Consider the following 24,172-nt stretch of genomic DNA (forward strand, 5'->3'; position numbering starts at 1 on the left):
GCGCTGCGTCAACAGTAGAGGAAACTATGGCGCAGCAAAATCAGCTTTCGCTCTTCAGCGTGACAGAGCTTCAGGATAGGGCACCCGATGGTTACCCTGTGAGCTGTCCAACCCTTGATCTCTCCGCAACTTGGGATGCAGCAGACAGAAACCTCCTCGTGTATAGGCCTCCTAGACAAGTTGTTTCCAAGATCCATCAAGTTGGTCCACCGGGTCAAAAAGCACCAGACGCCCAGGCAGTAACTTGGAGATCCGATGGTTAGTGAGAAAAGCCACAACGTCCAAAAAAAAAAAAAAACACTACTTACACGACGTCTCTAGGCCAGTTCCTCGCTGTTGGATGGAGTGATGGCTTCGTTCGGCTGATGGGACTCGAAAACAATAAGGCTGCCCATCATCTCAAAGTTGGAGATACGCCCGGAAACAAGATCACACATATTGGTTGGGCAAGCAGCAGCATTACCGACAACGGTTCAGATGTGGTAAATCGAGCCCTGGGAAACAGCTTGGGAGATGGTTCGGCAATTAATGGAGATAGCCTTCCGTTAGATCTCCCACGCGAATTGACATTCCTAGAGGTCGACACGGCGTTGCCCAAAATCAGCCCCCTCCCAAACAGTAGTGCTGGCTCAGGGTATGTTCCTAATGAATGTGGGCAAGGTCAACATACTGACAATTCCGGGCAGAGAAGACGCGTTAGTTTTCACATTACGCACTGGTATAGAATTTCTCTTCCAACCCCCAAAGCCGGAGGAGTACGATCAGGTCAGCGTCATGATTGTCGGGACGAGCGATGGGCAGATACAGATCAGTATCTATGACTCCTTCGTCATTGGAAATTTCGAGTGCCCCAGGATTGCGCCTTCATTAAACTCACAGCTGGTCCTCCATGCCTCACACTCGAAAGTATCGACTCATGCGTTGCTTTTCGCAGACAAAGCAGATGGGCCAACAGGCGTGCATTTGGTGCCCATAGATATGCCTTTCATACACTCTTCGCCTATCAATCTTTCTCTTCTCGCTTCCAAGTTGACTACACTCCAGAAGCTATTGAGGTATCTGAAGCAATCACAGCTTCACATGCAGGTCGAGTGGCGAAATACGCGGGAACTCCCTACAAGGTTTCTACGGAGCATTGAGGGTGATATCGAAAGCCTTGAGGCTGGCCCCCGAAGTGTCGTGTCAGCTTTATATCACTTGGCTGTGACAGGTCACGCCTACGAGCCTGTACGTGAGTGGCTTGTAGAGAGTCTGGCAGAGCGAGTAAGCGGAAATGGCCCCGAAACTTAAGCTCAATCGATGGCTAACTACCTAGGGACACAAACGATGGGACAAGGCAGTAGTCTCTGGGCTGGAGGGTCTTCGAAACTTGGTCCACGAGAATTATCTTCCGACTCTAGACCGCTGTGCAATCATTTTGAGCAGGCTGCGAGGCCTGGCTCAGTACCATCACACCCGGGACGATATTGGTTTTACACTCAACCATATTAATGGTTTGATGGACATTGTTCAGTGCCTTCAGCTTGTTGGACACAAAATTCTCATCAACGTTATGGATGAGCTGGAGAACTTTACCGCATTCTCTACTTGGCTTCGCTTCCAGATCGACCGACTCGCTTCTTCTAGCTCCATGAGCGAGGAACTCACAGAAAAGGAGGCGACCATGGACGTAGGAAAAGTCCTTACCTATATCGAGCATTATCTTACCGACAGCCCCCTCAAAATATTCTTCGACGAGATGCGGAACGAAGAATACGAACAGGCCTGTGAGCACGTAGAAAGTAACTCAAGCCTTCTTCACGTTCTTGATCAACAGTTGGCGAAGTGGGAGAACGGTCAGCCTGGCGACTTGCAAGCTCTATCTCGTGTCGAATTCCTGGTTTCATATGTAACAAGTCAGGCAAACCGTACGTTCAGTGGTATTGCAGAGGCAAAGAAGCGCAGCGTTCGACTTGGAAACCCAATCCGACTTTCGACTGGTGGTGCTATATCACACATGGATATGAGGATGAATAAAACGAAGAACCAGGTATTTTCCTTTCTCATGTTGACCTACCCCTTGCTAACTGATCTACTAGGAAACCAGTGTTATGACTGCTTTGGCAACCAAGGAGACCAAGAATGAAGGTAGTTCAACCTAGCCCTATCCCCTAGAAAGATGCAAGATACTAACCTAGTGCAGTTCAAATCTTCTGCGTTGGAATCGACATCATCAATGGCATCAGCTCCAACAGACCTCCAGCGAGTTGTCGTATTGACCTCGGCACACGTACTCTCATCGCCTTTAAGTTTCTTAACGATGAAACGCTTGTTATTATGTGCAACGATCAAGGTAAGTTTGTGCTATTGTCTTGCTCCTAGTTAAATGCTGATCGCGAATGTCAGATAATGCGCCGCAAGTGATTTGTGCACCTATCCAACCAAGCAAACTTTCTTATAGCGACTACGATCCCGACAACCCCAAAGAAGCATATTGTGTGTCAGTTGACGATTTCACAACATATTCTTTCCCTGAGAACTCAATAATCAGACCTTTACGCCTGGAAGTCAATGACAGGAATAGTGTGAGGGGTGATATGCCTGCTCGGGTCTGTGTGCTGGAGAGCAACCGCACCACGCTAAAGACATTTGCGTTTCCCAGTGCAAAGTCTTGAACTGCCACTCATATATAGTGTGCATCGCGTGGGAAACAGCGATCAAGGGCCAAGACGGCATGCATCATAGAATGCCGCAGAGAACTGGTGTTGACAAGCACGCTAGTATAAATAATTTACAAGATAGAATAGAAGCATGAAGAAAAATTCCCTTTCTCGCTATGTGGACTGCAACTTTACTGCCGAGGCTTGGTGATGTTAAAGAATTCGGTCAGTCCTTCAACAACAGCCTCAACGTTCATGTTGACCAAAGGCATGCTGTCGTACGAGTCCTCCTTCATGATAGCAACGAGAGCCAAGTAACGATCTACCTCGCGCAACATGATGGGCTTGTTGCCGTCGTGAAGGACAAGACAGCTCTCTGCAGTGTTGCAGCCAATCTGTTTGTCTATGGGTGTACTCCACGGCTCCCCCTCAAGGCGGCGGCGCCCCTCGTCACTGCGCTGCCACGTCCCGTAGACTTCAGTGATGTCTATGATAACATCGATGTAGTCGCTACAAATCTCGTAGCTAGCCATGTCGGCGGTGGCACTGTCGGTCGCGATGTAGATCTTTGTTAGGACATCAAAGAGGTACGCCTTTTCGAATCGACAGGTACGGCACAGGTTGGTGAGCATGGACTCCAGCGTTCCAAGGCGAGGGATCAGCTTCTGGATAACTTTGCTAAAGGCCTCGAAAATGGAGTGGTTGTAGATGGAGGTGAGATGGAAAGTGACAGGCGCATTTTCGAATCCGTGGTCTGACAACTCGTCCTGGATACGAATAGTTATGTCACGCTGGATGTCGAGCTTGTAGTCGTCTGATAGACCATCGACCTTGTGAATAAAGACCTCAATGTTGATGTTGGGGTAGGTTCGCTGCAGGAAGAGGATTGTGGTGTTTAGGCGCATGACTGCCTCAAGGTAATCGTCCTGGGCGTCAATGACCCAGATGAGAGCGCCAATTTCACTAAATATGGCCTCAATATCAAATCCAGGGTTCTCGAAGACGTCGATTTGACCAGGAAAGTCCCAAACCTGGAAGTCCATGAATGATCTGAAGATGGAGTTAGCATGTATGAAGTGTACAGTTCGGATAGTTGGTGATACACACGCCATAGAATCCTTCTGGATTCGAGCGGTTGATTCGAGGAATAGTGTCTCGTTGGGAGGCAGTTTGTGGAAGACCACACTTGAGATGGAAGATTTTCCACTCCTGTGGCCGAAAGTTAGCAACTATGCAGGCGATGCAGCAGTAGAATTCAGCTTACCCTCGCTGGCCCATCAGTAATAGACGTGGCTTCCCTTTTGGAGGCGCACCAGCCGAGCTGGGCGCCGGTGTTGCTGGGTTTTGTACATCCTTCTTGGACGCTGAAGCTCCGCCGAGTGACTGTTCAAAAAGACGTTGAAGATTTAGCTGAGCTGGACTTGTTCCACTGGCTGATGTATCATCTGCCTCGTCAAAGGAGCGTGAGAAATTATGAACTGGGGGGCTGAGGGACATTTTGGGAAGGAAAATGACCAGTGATGGGGATGATTTGGTGTTGAGGAGGGTGGTGTTTTGTGTAAATGTAAAAGGCTGCTCGTTTCACTTGATACTGAGCAATTAAACGGTTGTTCCCCAAAGTTTAAGTGAGTGTAGCTCTGGTCTTCAACTCCTTTTATCCTGCTCTACCTTAAGATCTGCTTCAACAGGTGCTGCCAGCTGGCGGGTATTTCATGTCACTGCCCGTCGATGGCTTTTTATACCAATGACACTGGCAGCGTTTCGACATTGACACGGCGCCAACAACAGCAGCTGGGTGACTTGTTCTGTTGTATAAATCATTGCCGTATGAGCGAGTGAGGGGGCAGAAGGTTCCAGCCTGCAGTTCAAAACAGATTTAAAGTGTCGGGCTTCTTTGAGGCATGCACCCATGCCTTAATCATATCTCGTGGGCGAGCGTGGCTCGTATGAAGGCTCGCATCGTATAAGAGACGCGCATCCTCTCACTTGAGGTGACACAGACTCATCTACAGAGCGGACCAGTCAAGCGAGTAATGGTCGAATCAGGACATGGCTTGAACATGTTGTCTGTATTTTCTGTGGCCAGCGCCACTAGCGAGCGCATGTTTCCTATGCTTGGTGACATATTTCGGGAGCTGACAGGTCAAGGAGAGAACCCTTGGAGTACAAATGATGTGACGGTGTTGTAGATGTCGTGTTGAGTTGGTCGCACAAGGGGTCAAGCGCACACTTGGGCGTTGGGACAAGAAAACACGCGTCAAGTAGGAGAGGTTACAGTCTTACCTCCATATTTCTTTAGAGATTCCGGGTGCTTTCTGATACTGCAGAATTTAGAACGATACAGTTTAGTTCGGTATCGCTTTCTGCGTCCACCTCAAGTCTCCGTCGGACGAGGCTGAGGCTGAGTGTCAAGGTGGTGAATGGCGCCAGTCGGTACGGTACTTATATAAGCTTGACTGCGCTCGTGTTTGACTGGTGATTGTTTGCGCAGGGCGGTAAATCTAGAACGAATTATTGTTCTTTGGTGCGTCTATCGTCAAAATGGTGGATGACCTGGAATGATTAATCTTGGTTGTTGATTGCCTGTTAGGTACTCGGGAGTGGCTGGCGATCCATGGGAGCTTGACATCGACCCGCCTATTGGACCGCCCAAGTCACAGCGCTGAGATACCCAATCTAACCCCCCGCAGCCCACTAAATTAGATCCCTTTACAGAGCTTGTACTGGAAGCTAATCTCAATTGACTGGAGATTACCCTATACTTTGTATACCACCTCATTCACATTCAACTTCATGAACTAGACAACTCCTTTCTTGTGCTAATAGATATATTCGGGGGGTCTCACAGTCAATCTGAAAAGATATCTGATACTAGCAGTAGTATTCCAGAAGTGTAACAGTATGCTAATAGATATATGAGCTGGCGAGTTATTTCTTTTAGTTCAAAAAAAGATATGGTTATGATATTACTACCTTCGAAACTTAAGGATAGCAACTGGATAATTTTATAGACAGATATTAGAATGATGCTACACTATTCAATTTCCAGCTTCCGTTCCACTATCTACTATTCGACTCGAAGACCTCGGGAACAGGGCTTGAATAAAACTCTTTCTGCGTTTCACCACCTTTGTTCCATCTTTCCCAGAATGAGCCTCGCCTCCAACTACCGGCTTGTCAGCTACAGGGTCGCCTTTGGGTACTCTTGTAGTTATATCGTTCTGTTGCGGAGTAGTCTCTGTTAACGCCGATGTCGCTGCTTTGCTTATCGTTTCTCGAAACGCCTAAACACAATTTGTTCAGTACCAGATTCTTCAGTTCAGCATGACATCCCAACGAACTTACCTTGCTGGACCTTCGCCTCGGAGCTCTGATAGATCCTCGACGTTCAGTTACCGCCTGAGCACGGTCTTTGGCTTCTGATATCTCCCCAGCAATAGTATTGCTTTTCCACCCGGCGCAGTCCTCAGGAACAGGAACAAATCTGAGATAACCCCTGGACGCAGGAATACCCAGAGCTTGTTCCATGTGCCGTTGGAATAGAGCAATGTTGCGCTTGTTTGCTGCAGGTTGCATATCGCGATCGAGCGCTTCGATATTCATGGTATAGGACGGATCACAGCTCCCGCCAAAATGGATGCAGATGCCATGTTGAAGCGTCGTTACTATGCATGATGCAGGTCGATTGTAGCGTATGGAAAGATACTCTGACAACTCGGTGATGAAAGTAAACTCATCTTCAATCTTGTGTCCCAACAGTCAGACAGTTATCTTATTCATGTCCACAACGAGACTGATCACTTACAATGACATTGGTCTTGATCTCTGCCACTACGACAGACGCACACCGTATTCGATCACCCACCTCATCACTCTGCTTCAATATGACTGGCTCATCGGGGATCTCGCCTCGTCTTCTGGAGAGGATGGGTAGTGAATGCTTTCTTGTCACCCTGTTGGCATCTCCAGAGACCATCTGCTCGACATCTCTTGAAAGTCGTTGATCACTCTCCAAGACGGGATCCAGACTTGGCTTGCTAAGTCTAGGCTTGACTCTTCGTTCACCTAGAAATAATCTGGGGGCTGGTGTGGGACTTGAAGGTTCCTGCTTTTGCCTTGGCTTCGAGTTGGGCGGGCGGGGAGTAATATTGCTTGGGATATAAGGTATGGTCATCACTGGTGATAGATGCATTGCGGCAACGAGCTTCTTCTCGTATGAGGAAGTGGTCCACAAAAAGAAAGTATATTGATTAGAGGCAAGTAAAAGTTATCATGGGTTGTAGAAGGGTTGAGTATCTGTTGCGTGTAAGCTCCCCGTGCTTCCCCATACTGCGCAGGAACGCACGATTGGTATATGTTTTACTGCCACTCAATAGTATCCCAACAAAGGGTAATATTGTGGAAGTATTTGTGTCACGTCCTGCGACCAGGTACACGGCAAGGGATCATTGCATGCGAAGGTGTAGCTACCGATGTCATTCAACAGCAGTCGTCAAATAGAAAAGCATTGGCCGTGTACGCATATCAGCACCGTGGGAAACAAGTTGAGCCTAGGCGTTTGAATCCCTATAGATTTCCTGCCCCCAATACACATTGTGTATGTCTTTCGAGCAGTTGAAAAAACATGAGGCCGGGAAGCAGCAGTAGCCAGACGACCCTCCAGTTCGTACTACAATACATGCAGGCTTCCTTTTGTTTTTTTCATGTTGCGCTTATGTGAAACGCATGCGATACGCAATCATTGTGCACAGAGCTACGGCTTTTTGTCAATGGAACAGGACCCTCTCTTTGTTCTACAGTACTAGACAAGCATCTCTCTCGTTCATTTCGTCAACAAGCAAGCGAAGATGCATTGCGGCCTTACTCACTGGCTCACCAGGATGCCGTTGCAACTGTAACTTGGATGATATTCCTGGCATGGTTGCATCAGCACCTAACAGGGATGACTCTTGGCGGACGATGGCCTGTTCATGTTCGATCTCTAGACTGTGCCTTGGGCTCTTTAGTATCGGGTAGTGGTGATCCCACGGTACAAGAAGGCCCTCAAAGGAAATAGCACGGCGCCTAAGTACTTGCTGTAGCATTCGCTAAATGGTTGCTCTGATAAAGAATTGGCTGTAATGATCGATTGTCTGATTATCACCTGTCTCTCTTTCTCCCAGTGCTGTTCGTATGCATTGACCGCATCGAGACAGTCTATAGAATGCAATGTAACCCATCGTGATACGAACCATTGAACTTAGTTTGCGGTGCCTTACGGAGAGAAGTACCTTGAGGAGAAGATTGCGCCAGTAATGCGCGACAGCCCTAAACCGACGAGTTGGAACGTCAAAAAAAGCTGCAGACATAACGCCATAGATGCAAGGAGTCAGAAGCAATCCAGAATGCCGGAATGTTGTCTATCTGTGCAGTGCATCAGTCAAATCATCAATCTGACACTACACTAGGCGTGGCCGGACTGTTGGGTTCTGGGTCGGGTCTTGTTCTGTCTCGGCGTAGGAACAAAAGACAGTGGGCGCAGTAAAAAAACAAAAAAAACAAGTGCCAGTTATTATTATGTATTGTCAAAAATAAATGACCTATCGTGTTTAACTCCAACAAACTTCTGCTGGGTCCATGTTTCTGCAACTTCTGCTCCGGTTTCCCGTTCCAATTCTTTGGTTGACGGGAGAGAATCCATATGCTTGAAGTTCCATGATACTAGTTGCTATCTAGCACATCATTCCAGCCAATCTCTGGATGATCCCCAGTCTCACCCATGCCATGATCTGAGCGGCTGAGTCCAAGCGAGCCTGAGCCTAAGCCCCAGCCCGAGAATTTGGTAACTTTTGCTACGGGACGTCAAACTCAGGACAAGGCAGGGCTTCCCGCCTTACGCCCAGACCCATGCGAGGTCATGCTGAAGCGTTTCTCCAGGACGAATTGATACGCCGCCAGGCCTAGGACGATGGCCTCCACGGGGACTAGCATGACAGCAAGCCCAACGCTGGCCTTGCTCTGCTTACATAGAGTCCCGAAATGGGGCTGTACGGTCATGGTCACGTCCTTCCAGCGACAAGTCCAGCTCTGCAGAGAATCGTTGGTGGTCGATGCGTTGACACCGTAAAAGTAGGACATGGAAATGATGGCAGCAATCAGCGCGATAGCTGGGGGCGTGAATTTGATGACAGCTTTAATAACAGCGTTCCCGCGGACCTTTACATCATGACCGTTAGTTCCATGTTCCAAGAAAGAAGCAAAAAACAAAACAAAACAAAAAGACATTGTATCATGCTGGAAAGACTGGAGGGGTAGAGGAGGGGGGTCCTTACAGTCTGAATCTTGTCAGCGATCAGCGAAACAAGATTGGCCACAACAACCAGGGCACCGCCTACTACCAGAGCGATGCTGGGGCCCATGTCGAAGTTGGATGGCCATAATTGCAGGAACCAATCTTCTGGGACGTAGGTGGCATGGTAGACAGCGATGGTATCTGCCGACAGCCCGAGGATCGTCAGGCCAGCCGCAAGAGCAAGGACTGTAAGGCCCAGCCTGGCACTGTCGATCAAGCGATAAAGGCGAAAGCTGGGTTCGGCGCGGACTGACTCAACGTCTGTCTCAAAATTGGAGGCCGAGATCTCGGTCTTGGTGCCGATGGACATGTTTGTGGTGGTGGGCTCCATATTGAAGATATCTACCTAGTAGGTAGGATGGATAGATAAATCGAGATTGACGGACAAGGGACGAGGGACGAGGAAAAAGGACAGAAGCAAACCCCAAGACCGGCTGGAGAAAGGAACGGAATATGGTATATAGACAGAAAGGAAAAAGAAGAAACGACACAACCGCACAGGAATATGAGGAAATAGGAGTTAGTTTAGATTCGTATCATGGGGATTTCCCAGCGTAGATATAAGAAAGATCAACAAGATATGATAACTAATACTAGTCTTAATTCTAAGCGACGAACGCCATCGCGATAATGCCAAAAAAAGACCAATGATGGACGACAAATCTGATCAATGTGATGAGCCCGAAGCGCCTATGCGAGAATTGCAGCATAGACGCTCGGGTTGCTTTCTTTAAACACTGCAGCCCATACTTACTGTGAGACATTGAAGCGAAATGCTGTATCTGGATTGGCTGAGACTCCTGCACCAAAGGAGTTGAGCAAGTTGCCTTGAGCGCTTATAAGATGTATTGGCCAATCAGAGACTGTCAATCTCCCAAAGATGGTTGTTATCAACATCTATTTTAGTCCATGCAAACACTTGATGAGGGCGCGTATGTATGTTGAAGATTAGGGGGAACATGAGGCTGCAGAAATGGCCGGCCAGTAATTGATTGAGAGGTAGGTTAGTACCTTCCTACTCTAGAGTTGAGTTAACGTTTCAAAGATGGAAGGAACGAGGCATCTTCCAAGTCACATGCCTTTTCACCTGATCAAAGAAAGCGCCACATTCTCTCCGTACCGACGCCACATTTATTGACAGCTGACTAAAATCCTTGATTACCCTTGACCCTCATGTGGACCCCGAAATTATTCGGCCTAGACTTGGCATCAGTCCGAAAGACAAAGATGAATCAAGAGTCTTGGATGCAACGCCCTTTTCAGCTCTGCGGATACTGCTCCAGCCTACGCAAAAAACCAAAGCAGGGGGCTTGCAGCCTACGAGTCTGCAAACCGTAACGTTTGTTCGGTCTGTGACACATCCGAGATGAGGCTTGATGGGATTGCTTTTGCTCATCTATCGAGGCTGCATGATAAATGATACAGACAGGACTGCCTACTGCACTGTACCTGCAGTGAGTGCTTCGCATGGTACTGTAAGATGATGACATGAACCACCGGGCAGATTGATGCGGCCTGACAGTTGAATTCATACAGAACCTTGCGGCGCAGCAGCTGCAACAGTAAGGATTGAACAACTAAAACATAATCAATCGGAGACGAGGATCCTATTCTAGAATACCTATTCACATGATGACATGAAGATTATGGTTTCACGATAACCACACCCGGAGACACGACCAACGGGCTTGGCCGCGATGCTTGATACAATAATGGTCCTTGACGTTGGCATCCGCGCAAGACGCTTCAAGCCTTAGAAACTCGGACCCAACGTCAGGAGCTTTTCTTTTACGTGACCAACAACAACTCACACTATCAAGTATCAACATGGCGTCTCTGTCTCTCGCTGGGCTGTAAGGCGTCGCGGAAGATCGACGGTAGCGTTCTCGCCGGTTACGGTTAGAACGGTAGCGCCAACAACGCCCCATAATAGACGAGTCAATCAGAATGATGGAGCAGGGATAGAGTCTGACATTAATCCCAAACGTTCAGTAATCGGAAATCCACGGCCCATGGCATTTACAAGCCCCTCACAAACCTACATTTCGAATCTTGCATTGAATCCAACGGAATACGGATAGCTGAGACAAGATACGGTGACCGGCATTGTGCACTTTCCCTGACAAACAGCCCGACATCGACATGAAATACTACGACGCATCCCCATTGGCAGATTCAAGGATACAGCCATCGGACTTACAAGACCTGGCCCTTGTCTTTTAGACATCAAAGACTACGAAATCCAGATCTGGTGCAGCTATTAATTACCAAAAGATCAATGTTCTCTTCAAAAGCCCCACCTTGTTAGTCCAAAGCCAGCTGAATGACAGACAGCCAAGGATTGTTAATTACGGGTGTATCCGTGAGCAATACAATACATTCATAATTCTGTCGTTGGCAACGAGACATGACAACTCACAAGGAAGCATCGTGGAAACCTAATGCAATGTCCATGTCCTGCAGACTGCAGCTGCCAAGCTTGAACTGCTTCTGGGTAAAGGTGTACTCCAAAGATCTGACGATTGGGAGCCTATCAACGACTTTCAAGAAAGAATAAAGTTATCCTTCTTACTCGCAGCTAAGCAGGTGTAACCCCCTGTGACCAGCTGGACTCTACTGCACCCCAAAGGCCTGACAAATACCTACTCTTGGCCCTTGCGGCGGGAACCACGAACGGCATGTGGATATAAACTACCTACACAATCCGTCACTTGGACGGCTAACAACTATGTCCCACACCGGGGAGAGCGACGAGGACGAGAACAGACAAAAAGGCGCTACTCATAAATCAACACCCCATCGAGGGGGTGGTGCCTGTACGCTTGTCAAAAAAAAAAAAAAAAAAGAGATCAATATGACGAACATGGCTCTTGCGGATAGGAATAGAGCTATGTTATATGAGACATAGAACATGTTTCCAATTGGGGTCAAGGGAGCATCATCAGTATCGTTGTGCTACTATGTACAGAGTAGTTTTGTTGGTTGGACCTGTAAAGCTAGGTACGGATCAACGGCCATCCGCAAGTCAAAAAGTGTATTTGAGCAATTCAGCCAATCAAAGACAAGTGCGGACTCCGAAAACAATGACAGCGACCCATGACACGACCCCTGTCGCTCCAGAACAGATGACAAGTCTGGTCCTGTGTCCTGGGTCCTGGCATTGGCAATGGCACTGTCGTCCAGATGGAAATGTTCCGGAGGCAATAAGACGTTGTGATTGGACAATGCATATGCTTATGTTTCCTATGTAGGGTTTGATCCCTGACCCTGACACTGTGAGCCAAGTATGGACAAGAAACAATATCTCCAAAAGGGATGAGCGTTTTCGGAAGGCCAGAAGATTAAACGCTCTTGGTCGGGTGTCTTTTTTTTTTCCTTCAAAGCTCTGCGCAGCCTACTCCACAAGCCTGTTTGCTCTTCTTACCCTCCCCTTCTCGCTGGCGGCTTATGCGAGACACGCGAACGGGGTTAACGCATGCATTGCGTTAGGGACTTAGGCAAAGCGGATAACATTGGAGTTGCAGCAGTCGACATATTCTGTGGCGGCCTTGAACACGGCATAAACAGAGGCTAGCACGAAATGGTGGAATAAACCATTCTTCATCTAACCACGGACGACCCACCGTGACTTCCCATACAGGGAGGATGGGTTAGAACCTGGAGAGCCAGAGCCTGATGGAGTAAAAGGCAACCTTGTTGTTCTCCAGGCTTAACTGCGTACGGCAACTCTTGAGAGTGACACCCCCGTCTCTGTTGCTCCGGACCCGAGAATTCGGTTCTGCCCGTGATGTTGGTACCTGTTATTGGGAGTTGAGGTGGTATCAGGCTTTGTGCTTTTTCTTGCTCTCACTGCTACGTTGAGAGGGCACTGGCATTGGCTTAGGAAACATGTGCACTTTGGACGCTTCCAGCCTGTTGGATGCGTCTTTATCACTTCTACACATCATCTTCCTCCGTTCCCATGGTCGAGGTGCTGACAAGTCTCTTGTTCGAGCCTCAAGCACAGACGAACAAGTCTCTCTCAGCAACTTAGACGCAAAGCCTCAATTGGGATACTGAACTGTTTCTGTGGCTTATGGGGGGCTGGATCCGTCCGTCCTTTTTTCCCAACTAAATGAGGAGCCATTGGCCCAAGGACCAAAGGGATTCCCTTGGGCTTGAGCCTTTGCCGACGGTTACTACATAGTATGAATAAAGAGAGGAGCGAGCCGGAGTCCAGCACAATTCAATTTAATGTTTGATGCCGAGCCCTTGACTTAGAATGTGGCTTTAGCTTGCTTGCACGGGGAATGAACAGGGGTAGGTATGGATACAACAGCATGGGCAAGGACATGGATCCTGTAAGGGTACGTATTACTGTACGGTTTTAGAGTGGAGGTCCCTCGAGGATGAATATGGATATACCTTGGACTGGAGATGGGGGTGCGAGATGAGAAACACTCCCTTCCAAGTCCCTCCATCGTCATTCATCCTCTCATTGTTTGGTTCAGTCGTTGCTCTTTGAGTTTCTTATATTAGTTTCCTTTCCCTGCCCCTCAATGTGTTTATCCTAGAAGCAGAATCATCTTTTGATCTGTTTTTACGTGCTACTTTGTTTGATTCCAGAACAGACTACTTTAACTTTACTGTTACTTCGAACCCAACGTCACAACTTATCTACTGTTACCAGAGAACTTATCACAATCAACATTTACTGCTCGACTGGCATTGGCATCGCAAAGTTGACCAAACGCTTCGCGACAACTTCCATTCCAATATCTAATTCCCAAATCTACAACAACTCGACTTCGGTTATGCCTGCTCCATCAATGTCTAACCCACAGTCGCTAGACTCGGCCGCCTTTGTAAGTCAATCCCTATTCTCTTTTCTCATCTGTCAAAGCAAGAAGCTCACATATTTTCCTCTCTAGCGGAACTTTTGTAAACTACCTACGGAATTGCGACTAAAGATCTGGAACTACAATCTCCCTCCCGCGCGCCTCGTACCGATTCAGTTCGGTTCGTCGTGGCCCGGCTGCTCAGAGTCTCCCTCATGGACTGGATGTACCTCATCAGCGACCATTCCCTCCAACCTCCACGCCTGCAGCGAGTCGCGCAATGAAGCCCTCAAGTACTACGGCCTTGGCTTCGGCTTTGCCCGTGGTCCTGGTCAGATCTTTCTCGACCCGGAACGTGATATCCTCTACTTTGGCCCTCGCGATGGTTACATGGCCGCAGACTCCCAATTCCAAACGATCATGTCCATGTGCGATCCAGAGGAACTCGTTCTTGTTCGCCGTCTCGCCATTAACGATGCTCTATTCTGGGTCGACGATTCATATCGCTCCATGACTGCGGCCAGTCTCACTGTTGAGCTGCTCCGACGCATCCAGGCCCGCATGCCTGGTGTCGAAGAGATCATCTTTGTTCCTCGCCCGGAGGAGGCGCGGGGCCCGGAAAGCTACATTGAGCCCAGCATGGTTTACATGCGCATGGCCCACCAGATTCAGACTGCCCTTGCGACCCTGTGCGAGCAGACACCCGGCTGGACACCGCCATGCTGGAGAATATTACCACTCAGCGCTTTCCAGAGCGTTGGTGCCGCTTAAGCGCACATTCTAATTTGTTTCTAAGCGATCAAGAAAGCCACGGTGCACAGAGATGCCATCTTGCCATTGAGGACGCACGACTCGCTCTTTGGAATAAAGAGGGCGTGAAATCGTTGCATAACTCAGGCAAATGTACGCTTTCCAACAACGAAAGCAGAAATGCCGGGGGAGCCTCAACAGCGGCATACACCCCTCGAAACGCCGCTTCCACCCGTCGCTGGGTTGGGTGTTATTATTTACATGAAGCCAATTTGGGCTGCTGAACAGTCGTTTTACATATGCTAGGACAGCATTGCATTTGCTTATAGGCGAAGGTTGCGACTGCACTTACTCTTATACCCACCATTTTGTCATTTTCGTTCATATCTGGGGATATTATTTTCAAGCGGGGAAAACAGCACCGCAAAATACTATCATATTGTCTGTATATTGAGATATTGCTTCTTCTCGTTTTTATCGTTCGTCTTTGGGGTTTCTAGGTTACAACAGGTCTGTTGCAAACGGTTGGTGTTACATAAAGAGGATAGGTAGTGAACATGGGGAAATTCTCGGTCATTACTCGAGAAATCTTTTGCTAGAGGAGCCAGCTTTTCAACCTGCCTGCGTCATGCATGGTGAGGTGTGTCAAGTATGTACAGCCCTTAGATAATATCTCTGAGATATGAAGCTCCCAACGCCGATCCATTGATGCATGCATAACATCTATCGTGATTCCTCCTCTTCATGTATCGGTCGTTAATTAGTTCGACATAGACATTGTGCCCCCACCCAGCCACATCTGCAGTGCTTCGCACGCACTCAGATCCGGTGGCGGCGGCAGCTCTTTTCGGTGCGGCATCGTGTTGCGGAGTAACCGCATGGCATCACGCAGTGTCACATCGATTCAGCCGGAACCCGTCTCTCAAGGACTTATTCAGCTATTTTGCTTCGTCACCGCCGACTCCCATGCCGATGCCCTTCCGGCGACCCCTGACCAGTGCTTCGAGTGCCTTGCCCATAGCCGGGATATCGCCGAGCATGGTGATGTGACCGCGCTCGGTGCAAACCCGACCACCACGAACAATAGAATAACCGTCCGGAAGCATGGCTTCTTTCGCTAACACGACGCCATCTCCCGGTCGAAATAGAAGATCATCGTAAGCGTCGGAACAACAAATTCCTTCGCGGCTAGTGACCTGGGCAGCATACACTGTAGGAATACTCTTGCTGTAGAGCACAGCATGAGGGGGGTAGGCATTGGTTTCCTGGTGCGCAGGCGAGTGGGCGAGTTCGGATCGAAACTTGCGCGTCGCGGCAAGAGTTCGACCGAGGTAGTCCAAGTAACGCTTGCGTTCCAAGTCTGATGTCTTCTGTTCCTCTACTTTGGCACCGCTCCCGTTGAGCTGTGGTGCCATAGGGTTGTGATCTTGAGCAACTGCCGTTGGCGAAGGCGGGCCTTTCTCGCTTCTACTCTCGGCACGGGCTCTTAGTGAATTTGGAAGGAAGGACGAGAAAGACGAGGATTGCGGGCGGTTGTGAGGCGGCAAAGCAGGCTGCATACACGGGCTCAAATGCCACCTGATCCACTCGTAGGGATCATAAAAGTCGATAGGGTATTCCTCTCCCGTATTCTTATCCACAAAACAGAACCCGTCCTCTGGGAGGAAAACAAAAGAAGTTCTCATACTGAAGTTGACGCTCGCCGTGAGAAGCTTCTCGTTTAGCAGGACAACATCCCCATGACGTAGTGGATTCAAGATGTTAACACAACGCTGTGGCGTGCCGCAGTACAGAACCCCTGAGAAGAGGTCGGGTGTCTGGTTGACAGCATGGCGTGTGATAATACCCCCCAAGCTGTGAGAGATGACAAGAGCTCCACGCGAACCGGCTGGTGTCCCGGGTTGATTCGAAGGTAACTTTTGGAGGTACTCTTGCAACTTACGGGATAAAAGATGAGGACTCAATCTCCAATCATAGCCGTAGTCCCAGATTCGTAGCTTACCCGATTTAGCATTATCACATGAACGAAGCTTCTTGATGAACTTTCGAGAGACGTCGACAGGACCAATGTGCTTTAACATGCCATCAGGTTTGATGGTCTCTTCCATACGCTCCTCATCTTCATCCTCCAACCCGACTTCCAAGTTGACTTTGCGCATATTGAGCCCGAGTTTCACGGGGGCCCAAACCTGGTGATAAGGTGGCTCGGCGGATCGCAGGACTGAGCCACGGTAACCGCCCATGATCACCAAGTCGCCCGTCAAAGACTCTAAAACCCGATCCAGGACAGCCGAACCATCTTGCGAGTCGATGTCAAGACTTTTTGGAACCTGGCTATGGTTAAGCGGCGTGTCGGGAGTGTGGGATGTACCGAGCGAAATCGTCGATTTTCGAGCTTGACTATAAAGTTTAGGGAGACTGGGCATCTTGAAATTTGGCACATCTGGAAGACTGTCCTTGAGAGCCATGAACCGAATGTTGACCATCTCGCGGACGTCCTGAAAACGTTCATCATCACCAAGAGAAGACGTGCGAGACAAACTGTGATATAGACGAGTGTCGTCAGATGTAACTCGTCTGAGAGCCTTTGGTCGCACAGGGGGAGATGGTGTGTTTAGCTCATCGAGATTGGAAGCGGGCCTCCGGGTTTGTTGTGATAATGGCTGGGCGATACCGAGAGCGTTGGAAGGGATTCGAGGTGAATGCTGGCGGGTTGCTGGGGATGAGTAACTTGAGGCGGTTGAATGGTTTGCACTCGATTTATCCTGGGAGCTTGAGAAGAACGAGTTTGACATGGAAGGTAACAGATGTGTCGGCGGACTAAGAGACGGTAACGCTCTCTGTAGTCTCCTCAATGCCTCCTGCCCTGCCGACTTGGATCGATTCCTAGCAGGGGCCAACGCGTTGCCCAGAATACTTCCGGACGGTCTGCTTGTATGACCCTTGGTCACTGGTGGCTTCGGTCGAGCTTGCCACGGAGAAGGCAAGGCATATTGAGGTGGCTCAGGCGACGTGGGCACGGGAGACTTGGCTGAAGCAGGGAACTGCGGTACCTGAGGCGACGTCTCTGGTGAAGACGAGAGGTCAGGACTTGTGTCACCAACTCTATCTGTGGGCACGCCAAAGAAACCAGCCCGACTCTTGTCCAATGCCAGCGCCTTCTCGATGGCGGGTGTGTTTTGTGAGGTCAAATGTCTAGCAGCTTCACTTAAAGCGGGTTGCAAGATTGCCTCGGCCTCATCTTGGTTACAGATGATGGAATCTTCATCTTCTTGCACATCCGTGCTTTGAATACGAGGCAAAGGCTCGGTTGATGGATTTATCGCCATGGTTCACCGAGTCAGATTCGATCAGCAAATTAAGACAGTCGAAGCATTAATAATCCGGTATCCGTACAACCCGATGATAAGAAGAGGATTGAAGTTGAGTGGTGATTTGCATAAAAAGCTCGAGATATTTATGTTGAACCGGGAGGCTAAACAGCGAGAGAGAGAGAGAGAGAGAGAGAGAGAGAGAGAGAGACGGTCCATACACTAAAGGGATATGCTGTTTAAAGAAGGTGAAGCGAACGATTGCCAGGCACGGCAGCGAAGTAGTTCTTATTTGTCCCTCGGTCCAAATCAAAGAATTAAAGCATACCACAGAAACGGAAACGGAGACGGGGACGGAGGCGGTGGAGCTGAACCAGAAAGGAATCAATCCTCAACAGGGCGGCTGGGCTGTGTGCGCTGATCCGGGAGGCCCGGGTGTGAATGGATCCACGATTGATACTTGGTGTTGAGGTATGCTGCAGTGCTCGTTCTCGTATAGTTGGAGGCAGGTTCCGAACAACAACACGAGTAATGTCGGTTACGGGTGAAAGGGCTCAGCATTTTGCGATCTGATAGTAAACAAATATATATAAATGACTTGTCCAATGTCTCAAAGTCTTAGCCTTGATAATTGTTGGCTTAATGAGGTCATGGTTTTAAAGGGGAAAAAATAAAACGGGGATTTTGGAGCCAATTGGGGCCGCCAGGAAGGGGTTCGGGGGATGGATCAACAGACGGGCTGGGCTATAGGGCGAACAAGACAAGGCGGATGACGGACGGCCTGTTGGTCTCAGATACTGTGCAAGATGATACCTAATTAGGTGGACGCGCCATTCGGTGTAGCAGAGGTAGATCGTGGGTTGTAATTTGGTGTTTTCAACCAAATTCTCACATCGCCCCAACTGGGCAAGGACTGTTCGCTGGGATCGTCAAATTTCTCGTTCTGGAAGGAGCCAAGGCCTTGGCCAGCACCTACCGATACGGCACCTACCCAGCCAGCCAGTCTAAGCATAGGTTAGTAGGCAGGTAGGTAGCAACCCAAGGAAGAGGCAGGTACGGGCGGATCTAGGCAGCATGTGACAATGGACCCCAGTTTCTAGCTGGACTTGCATCTTTGCAAATTGATTCCATTGAAAGATTAACATCTGACCAAAGACAAACAACATTCAATTGTCAATGAAATATAATACGTGGAGGCTCACGATATCCTCTATTCACGGCCTCGTTACAGTGTAACACAGCACATTACTCAAAACGTCTCTTGTAAGTGTGAAGCGAACAGGGCTAGCATAGCAAGCAGCACGACATACTCCATCCCAGTACATGCCATATATGCCAAACATATATTCAGTTACTAGCTCATTGTTCTTCAATTGTCAACTATTGCAGGCGATTCACCCTCAGCCTCCCTATCATCCTCCTGCATCCTTCTTCACAGCCCCAGAAACAACCCTGCAACATTTCCCTCCATTCCCTGCACTCCACCATGTTCAACGTCATCAACCGGCGAATCTCAACGTTGTTCCCCACCCGGCCCCGATCAACGGCGCCGACAGGTTTTGGATTCGATACATACAATGTCATAACTTCAACTAATCAAATGACCCTTTACCGTCTAGTCTAGTCAAATCTGTCGATCAGCGTTCTGATGTAAACATCAGCTCTAACACAGAACCAATTGTCTAACGTCGCTGCTGGACCTTGATTACTCTTCATCATGACAACCCTCGAGCCTCGACCTCCGTACTCACAAGATGAGATCAAACAGTTATACCCACTGCAATTACGCCTTCAACACGTCCAGATCCTCCTTCGACATGGTGAGCGCACTCCGATCAACGCTCGTTTCGCGTCTGCAGGTCTCGCAGCCTACTGGCCTTATTGCTCAGCAGCTCGTCGTATGACCAGCGCCATTTTGGATCCTTCTATGCCCAGCTCCCAACTTGATTCTGACTCAAATCCTGGTATCACTGCTCTCGAGTGGAAGCGACGGATCGAGAAGATGGGCCCTGATGATTCCCCCATCATAGCCACTGGCCAACATGGCGAGCTCGATGCCATTTGCGAAATGGGTATGTTGACCGATCGTGGGCGAGAAACTACCTACAATCTTGGTCAACGCCTGCGACATTTATACGTCAACCAGCTTCGCTTTCTTCCGGAGACCCTCACTACCGACACTGATACCGCTGCTATATACCTTCGAGCGACGCCTATTCCTCGTGCTCTCGAATCTCTACAGCAAGCTTTCTACGGCCTTTATCCTCCATCTACGCGTGGCTCTTATCCTGGCATGCATCCCCCAACTATCCTCACACGTTCGCCCGCTCATGAAACCCTCTTCCCAAACGACGGTAACTGCCGCCGATTCGCCACTCTTGCTCGCGCTTTTGCTGAACGCTGTGCCGAACGATGGAATGACTCCGAAGAGATGGCATATCTAACCAAACGTCTCGGCCGCTGGATGCCTGAAGATAACCAACGTGTTGCTGTAAACTCCCGCCCTCGTCTGAGTGGGATCATGGATACTATCAATTCCACAAAGGCTCATGGCCCAGGTACTCGGCTTCCAAAGGAGTTTTATGATCCGGAGGTCAAGCGTATCCTCGAAAAGATTGGCGTAGAGGAATGGTACGCTGGCTACAAGGAGAGCGAGGAGTATCGAACGTTGGGTATCGGTGCTTTACTCGGTGACGTGGTTTCTCGCATGGTCGGCAGCGCCGAGCATTCGACGGCGGATGGCGAGTATGAGCTAGCTACAAATAAGCAAGGCTCGATCACCATACATCCGTCTATCAAATTTGCAATGAGTGGATGTCATGATACTACACTTGCCGCCACACTTGCCAGCCTCGGAGCTTTCAACGAAGAAGCATGGCCACCATTCACCAGTCATGTCGCAATCGAGCTCTTTCGCCATATCGATGCAGGCACCACGGCTCCCAAACCCGGCAGTGCGCTGTCTTTCGTAGGTTTGGGCAACAAATCAACACCCGTAGCTGGAATTCCACCACCAGGCATTGGACGGAAGAAGAGCTCCGACCTGACCGAGGAGGAAAAAGAGCGACTCAAGGGCTACTACGTCCGTCTTCGCTACAATGACCGTCCAGTCACAGTCCCTGGCTGCAAATATCAAGGCAAGCACCTCGATGGTGATGAGTCCTTCTGCACACTGGTAAGCACTCCGACCCATCTTCTTTTCCGTTCGCATTACTCACCTTTTCACTAGGAAGCTTTCAAGGAAATCGTGGACAAATTCGTCCCGACGAATTGGAGAAACCAGTGTCGTGCCAACATGAGGGAATCTGCTTTTCCTTCCAAGCCCGAACCTTCAGGTTACTAAATGCATAACAGCGGTGGGGTGATTCAAGATACAAAGATGATGTGAGCCTTAGATTAGCCTTAGCGTTGGAGTTTCAGTGCTTTCGTTGCAGACTTAGGCATTCGGCACAAAACGAATTACATATTCATGCGCAAGACGTGGCTGTCCTCAAGGATAAGCTTAATGTAACATATTTGCTAAAAACCCGTATTGTTCTGTGATCGTATAATCTGCGTTCAAGACTATAGTGCTTAAACTAACCTAAGACTCCGTAGTAGACATAAACGCAGGTGATATATCCTCTCATCCGTCCCATGCAGAATCCCATCTTTGCAAACCGCGTCTCGTCTCAACCATGAGCGCCCCCATCTTATCTAAGAGGGCGTATTAATCACGAATTCTCGTTTCCGCTAACGCTCTCTCCCAACTGAGCAGAACATATGGACAACGACTTTCAAAGCATAAAAAAAATCAAGATACACCAAAAGGGTAAATTATCAATAAAAGAAAACAAAGAATGAAGGTGTGTAAAGCCCAGGCATCAAAGGAGGACGCCATAAGCAGCGTCAATTACAACGTTTAAGCAAGTGTTTTTTCGTCCAATTTCGCATGTGATGAAAACATAAAAATGCACAAGCGTCATTAGTTGGCAACCTCCTCTTCAACCCATCCGTTCAGGCCTCCTTGAATGGCAAGGCCGAATCCTGACCCCATGCCACCATAGCTAGCTTGGTAGTGATGGCCTCGTCGCTCATTCTCAGCGGGCATGCCGTTGGAGTTGCCACCATTCTCGAATCCAGGAGCAAGTACGGGGAGACTGACAGCCCTGCTGTGCTGGCCACGACCAGGGGCCAAGAGGCCACCGATAGTGGTTGAACCGGGAGCCGCGCTGTTGGCTGGGTAGCCGTTTGAGATGCTTGCTGACTGGCCGTGACCGGAAACGGGAACTTGCTGAGACATGGCGAGATCGAGGTCGCTAGGCGAGGGCTGTGCTGTGCCGAACAAAGCATTCTGCTGAGCAGCGATTTGTTGCTGCTGGTGATGCTGCTGTTGCTGAGCTTGGTGGGACACTTGGCTCAGGTACATCGTCAGAGGGTTGCTGTTGGCATTGAAGAGAGCAGCTGACTGCTGAGGTGTGTTGCCGTTGGTAGGAGAGCCGCTGTTCTGGGATCCGTTAGGCGGGGGGGAAGAGACACCGTCCCCTCGAGGTGACTGAGCCTGCTGCATTTGGCGAGGGGGGTTACCGCAGCGGTCCTTGCCAAAGTTGACCTTGAACTTCCTGTAATCTTCCCGACCCCGAATAGCCTCGATAGCCTTGATAGCGTTGGCAATGTTGGTGAAGTTGACGAAAGCACAGCTCTTTTCGCGCAAGGTGTTGACAAGTTCAATCTCGCCATACTCGGAGAAGTCCTGTCGCAGTCGCTCCTCAGTCCAGGTCTCATCGAGATTACCGATGTAGACGTTTCGGGAAGCACCTCCGCTGACAGCCAGGGCAATGGCTGGGGGAAGAGCTCCAGAATGCTTGCCCCAGCCAATCTTGAGACGTCGGTTGTGGATCATAAGACCTTGGATGTTGCTGAGGGCGTAGAAAGATGCAGCTGCGGTAGGGTCGATGAAGGTAACAAAACAGATATGCTTGTCGGGGATGTAACGGATGTGATGAAGAAGTCCGCCACGGACAACATTACAAATCTCCTCAATCGTCGTCTCGGGGTGGATGTTGCCCAGGTAGATGGTTCGGTTACCGAGGTTGTTAATACCACCAGCAGTCGTGGCGACAGCAGCGGCAGCAACAGACTGTTGAGCAAGGGCGTTCGAGATCAAGTCGCGATCAGCACCTGTCAGCATGTGGGCGTACCCAGGAGCAATACCCAAGTACTGAGCAGCGTTTTGTTGCTGCGTCTTGGAGACATAGGCACAGCGATCCTTGCCGTAATACACACGACGAGGAGCCTGCCATTTGGGCTCCTGCGGGAGCTGAGAGACTGCCTTGATGGCGTTGGCGATCGAAAGGTAGTGCACGAACGCAATGTTCTTCTCGCGGACAATCTTGATCGTGTCAATTGCACCGAACTTACCAAGATCCTCTCTCAGTTCCTCCTCTAAAACCTCCTCAGGAAGGTTACCAAGGTATACATTTCGCGATGCGCCTGACTGCTGGACAGCCAGAGCGACAGAGGTGGGAACCTGAGAGGGTTTACCCCAGCCAATCTTGATATCTTGACCCTTGATGCAGAGCTTTTTCAAGATAGCATCAGAGTGGAAGTGAGTAGCAGAACTAGCATCGAGGAATGAGATGAAAGCACAGTTCTTGTCAGGCAAGAGACGGACGGACTCGATTTGACCACTTCGAACATGACCAAGAATCTCCTCAGCAACAGTGTCCGGGGGAATGTTACCCAGATAGACAGTTCGGCTAGTTCCTGTAACAACACCAGAGCCCATTGAAACAGGCGAGGTAGGAGGCAGAGGTGCTTGCATGCCGTAACCACCAGTGGGGGACTGGGGAGGATAGAATTGAGGAGCGCCATAGGTAGAAGGAGAGACTATTCCTCCATACGACTGAGGCGAGATGGTCTGCTGCACAGGGCTTGAGATCCCATTCTGCTGGTGGTGACCTCCCTGCTGCTGCTGAAACCCAGGAATGCTCTGGAACTGAGGGCTGGCGAAGGCAGCTGGTGTGCCAGGCTGGAAAGGACTGCCTAGAAGCAGCTGAGAAGGCAAAAGGGGAGTAAATTGCATGTCAAATGCAGTACCCGGGGTGGCCATGTCTGCTCCATTGTTGGAAACCTGCTGGACCATTGGCTGAGGCTGAGTGTTGATTGAGGGGATGTTGCCTCTTCGAGGGTGTCGATCGGCGAAGCCCGAGATATTGGAGTTGAAGGCACCGTGGGAGAATCCGGTATCACTGTTGGAAGGCTTGGAAGCGTGTCCGAAGCGGTTGGCAGGGCCGTTAGGGGCACCTTGGCCAACTGGTCCATTGAGGTCTTGCATGTTGAGCA

At 49.5% G+C, this 24,172-nt stretch overlaps 8 protein-coding genes across 8 annotated transcripts; 3 read left to right on the forward strand and 5 right to left on the reverse strand.

The window, feature by feature from the left end:
- Nucleotides 1-26: 26 nt before the first annotated feature.
- Nucleotides 27-2,654, forward strand: FGSG_05437 (uncharacterized protein; the record flags this gene model as incomplete). Its single annotated transcript, XM_011325673.1, has 7 exons — nucleotides 27-258; nucleotides 322-634; nucleotides 687-1,227; nucleotides 1,316-2,029; nucleotides 2,079-2,127; nucleotides 2,183-2,332; nucleotides 2,386-2,654. The coding sequence occupies 7 exons, from the start codon at nucleotides 27-29 to the stop codon at nucleotides 2,652-2,654; spliced, it is 2,268 nt and encodes a 755-aa protein (XP_011323975.1).
- A 176-nt stretch (nucleotides 2,655-2,830) lies between these two features.
- Nucleotides 2,831-4,136, reverse strand: FGSG_05438 (uncharacterized protein; the record flags this gene model as incomplete). The annotated part of the gene is made up of 3 exons (XM_011325674.1): nucleotides 2,831-3,689; nucleotides 3,747-3,848; nucleotides 3,904-4,136. 3 exons carry the CDS (start codon nucleotides 4,134-4,136, stop codon nucleotides 2,831-2,833), a joined length of 1,194 nt encoding a protein of 397 aa, XP_011323976.1.
- A 1,541-nt stretch (nucleotides 4,137-5,677) lies between these two features.
- Nucleotides 5,678-6,831, reverse strand: FGSG_05439 (uncharacterized protein; the record flags this gene model as incomplete). The annotated part of the gene is made up of 3 exons (XM_011325675.1): nucleotides 5,678-5,923; nucleotides 5,985-6,383; nucleotides 6,445-6,831. 3 exons carry the CDS (start codon nucleotides 6,829-6,831, stop codon nucleotides 5,678-5,680), a joined length of 1,032 nt encoding a protein of 343 aa, XP_011323977.1.
- A 1,329-nt stretch (nucleotides 6,832-8,160) lies between these two features.
- Nucleotides 8,161-9,478, reverse strand: FGSG_05440 (uncharacterized protein). The gene is made up of 2 exons (XM_011325676.1): nucleotides 8,951-9,478; nucleotides 8,161-8,834 (listed from the first exon to the last, which is right to left on the reverse strand). Exons 1-2 carry the CDS (start codon nucleotides 9,278-9,280, stop codon nucleotides 8,487-8,489), a joined length of 678 nt encoding a protein of 225 aa, XP_011323978.1. The 5' UTR covers nucleotides 9,281-9,478; the 3' UTR covers nucleotides 8,161-8,486.
- Nucleotides 9,479-13,555: 4,077 nt separating this feature from the next.
- FGSG_05441 (uncharacterized protein) lies at nucleotides 13,556-14,558 on the forward strand (the record flags this gene model as incomplete). Its single annotated transcript, XM_011325677.1, has 2 exons — nucleotides 13,556-13,814; nucleotides 13,881-14,558. Exons 1-2 carry the CDS (start codon nucleotides 13,779-13,781, stop codon nucleotides 14,556-14,558), a joined length of 714 nt encoding a protein of 237 aa, XP_011323979.1. The 5' UTR covers nucleotides 13,556-13,778.
- A 577-nt stretch (nucleotides 14,559-15,135) lies between these two features.
- On the reverse strand, nucleotides 15,136-17,866 carry FGSG_05442 (uncharacterized protein; the record flags this gene model as incomplete). Its single annotated transcript, XM_011325678.1, has 1 exon — nucleotides 15,136-17,866. One exon carries the CDS (start codon nucleotides 17,864-17,866, stop codon nucleotides 15,476-15,478), a length of 2,391 nt encoding a protein of 796 aa, XP_011323980.1. The 3' UTR covers nucleotides 15,136-15,475.
- Nucleotides 17,867-19,476: 1,610 nt separating this feature from the next.
- On the forward strand, nucleotides 19,477-23,092 carry FGSG_05443 (uncharacterized protein). Its single transcript, XM_011325679.1, has 2 exons — nucleotides 19,477-21,023; nucleotides 21,078-23,092. Exons 1-2 carry the CDS (start codon nucleotides 19,566-19,568, stop codon nucleotides 21,189-21,191), a joined length of 1,572 nt encoding a protein of 523 aa, XP_011323981.1. The 5' UTR covers nucleotides 19,477-19,565; the 3' UTR covers nucleotides 21,192-23,092.
- FGSG_05444 (negative regulator of differentiation 1) lies at nucleotides 21,623-24,164 on the reverse strand (the record flags this gene model as incomplete). The annotated part of the gene is made up of 1 exon (XM_011325680.1): nucleotides 21,623-24,164. One exon carries the CDS (start codon nucleotides 24,162-24,164, stop codon nucleotides 21,813-21,815), a length of 2,352 nt encoding a protein of 783 aa, XP_011323982.1. The 3' UTR covers nucleotides 21,623-21,812.
- Between the last annotated feature and the right edge of the window lie 8 nt (nucleotides 24,165-24,172).

This window comes from Fusarium graminearum, chromosome 3 (assembly GCF_000240135.3).
Source record: "Fusarium graminearum PH-1 chromosome 3, whole genome shotgun sequence".
Lineage (NCBI taxonomy): Eukaryota > Fungi > Ascomycota > Sordariomycetes > Hypocreales > Nectriaceae > Fusarium > Fusarium graminearum.

Bases quoted from the DNA above. Each gene is read 5' to 3' on its own strand.
- FGSG_05443 (XM_011325679.1), top strand. From the start codon at position 19,566: ATGACAACCCTCGAGCCTCGACCTCCGTACTCACAAGATGAGATCAAA. The intron at 21,024-21,077 runs GTAAGCACTCCG...CCTTTTCACTAG, and splicing joins ATGAGTCCTTCTGCACACTG to GAAGCTTTCAAGGAAATCGT.
- FGSG_05440 (XM_011325676.1), bottom strand. From the start codon at position 9,280: ATGTCCATCGGCACCAAGACCGAGATCTCGGCCTCCAATTTTGAGACA. The intron at 8,835-8,950 runs GTAAGGACCCCC...CATGATGTAAAG, and splicing joins TCGCTGACAAGATTCAGACT to GTCCGCGGGAACGCTGTTAT.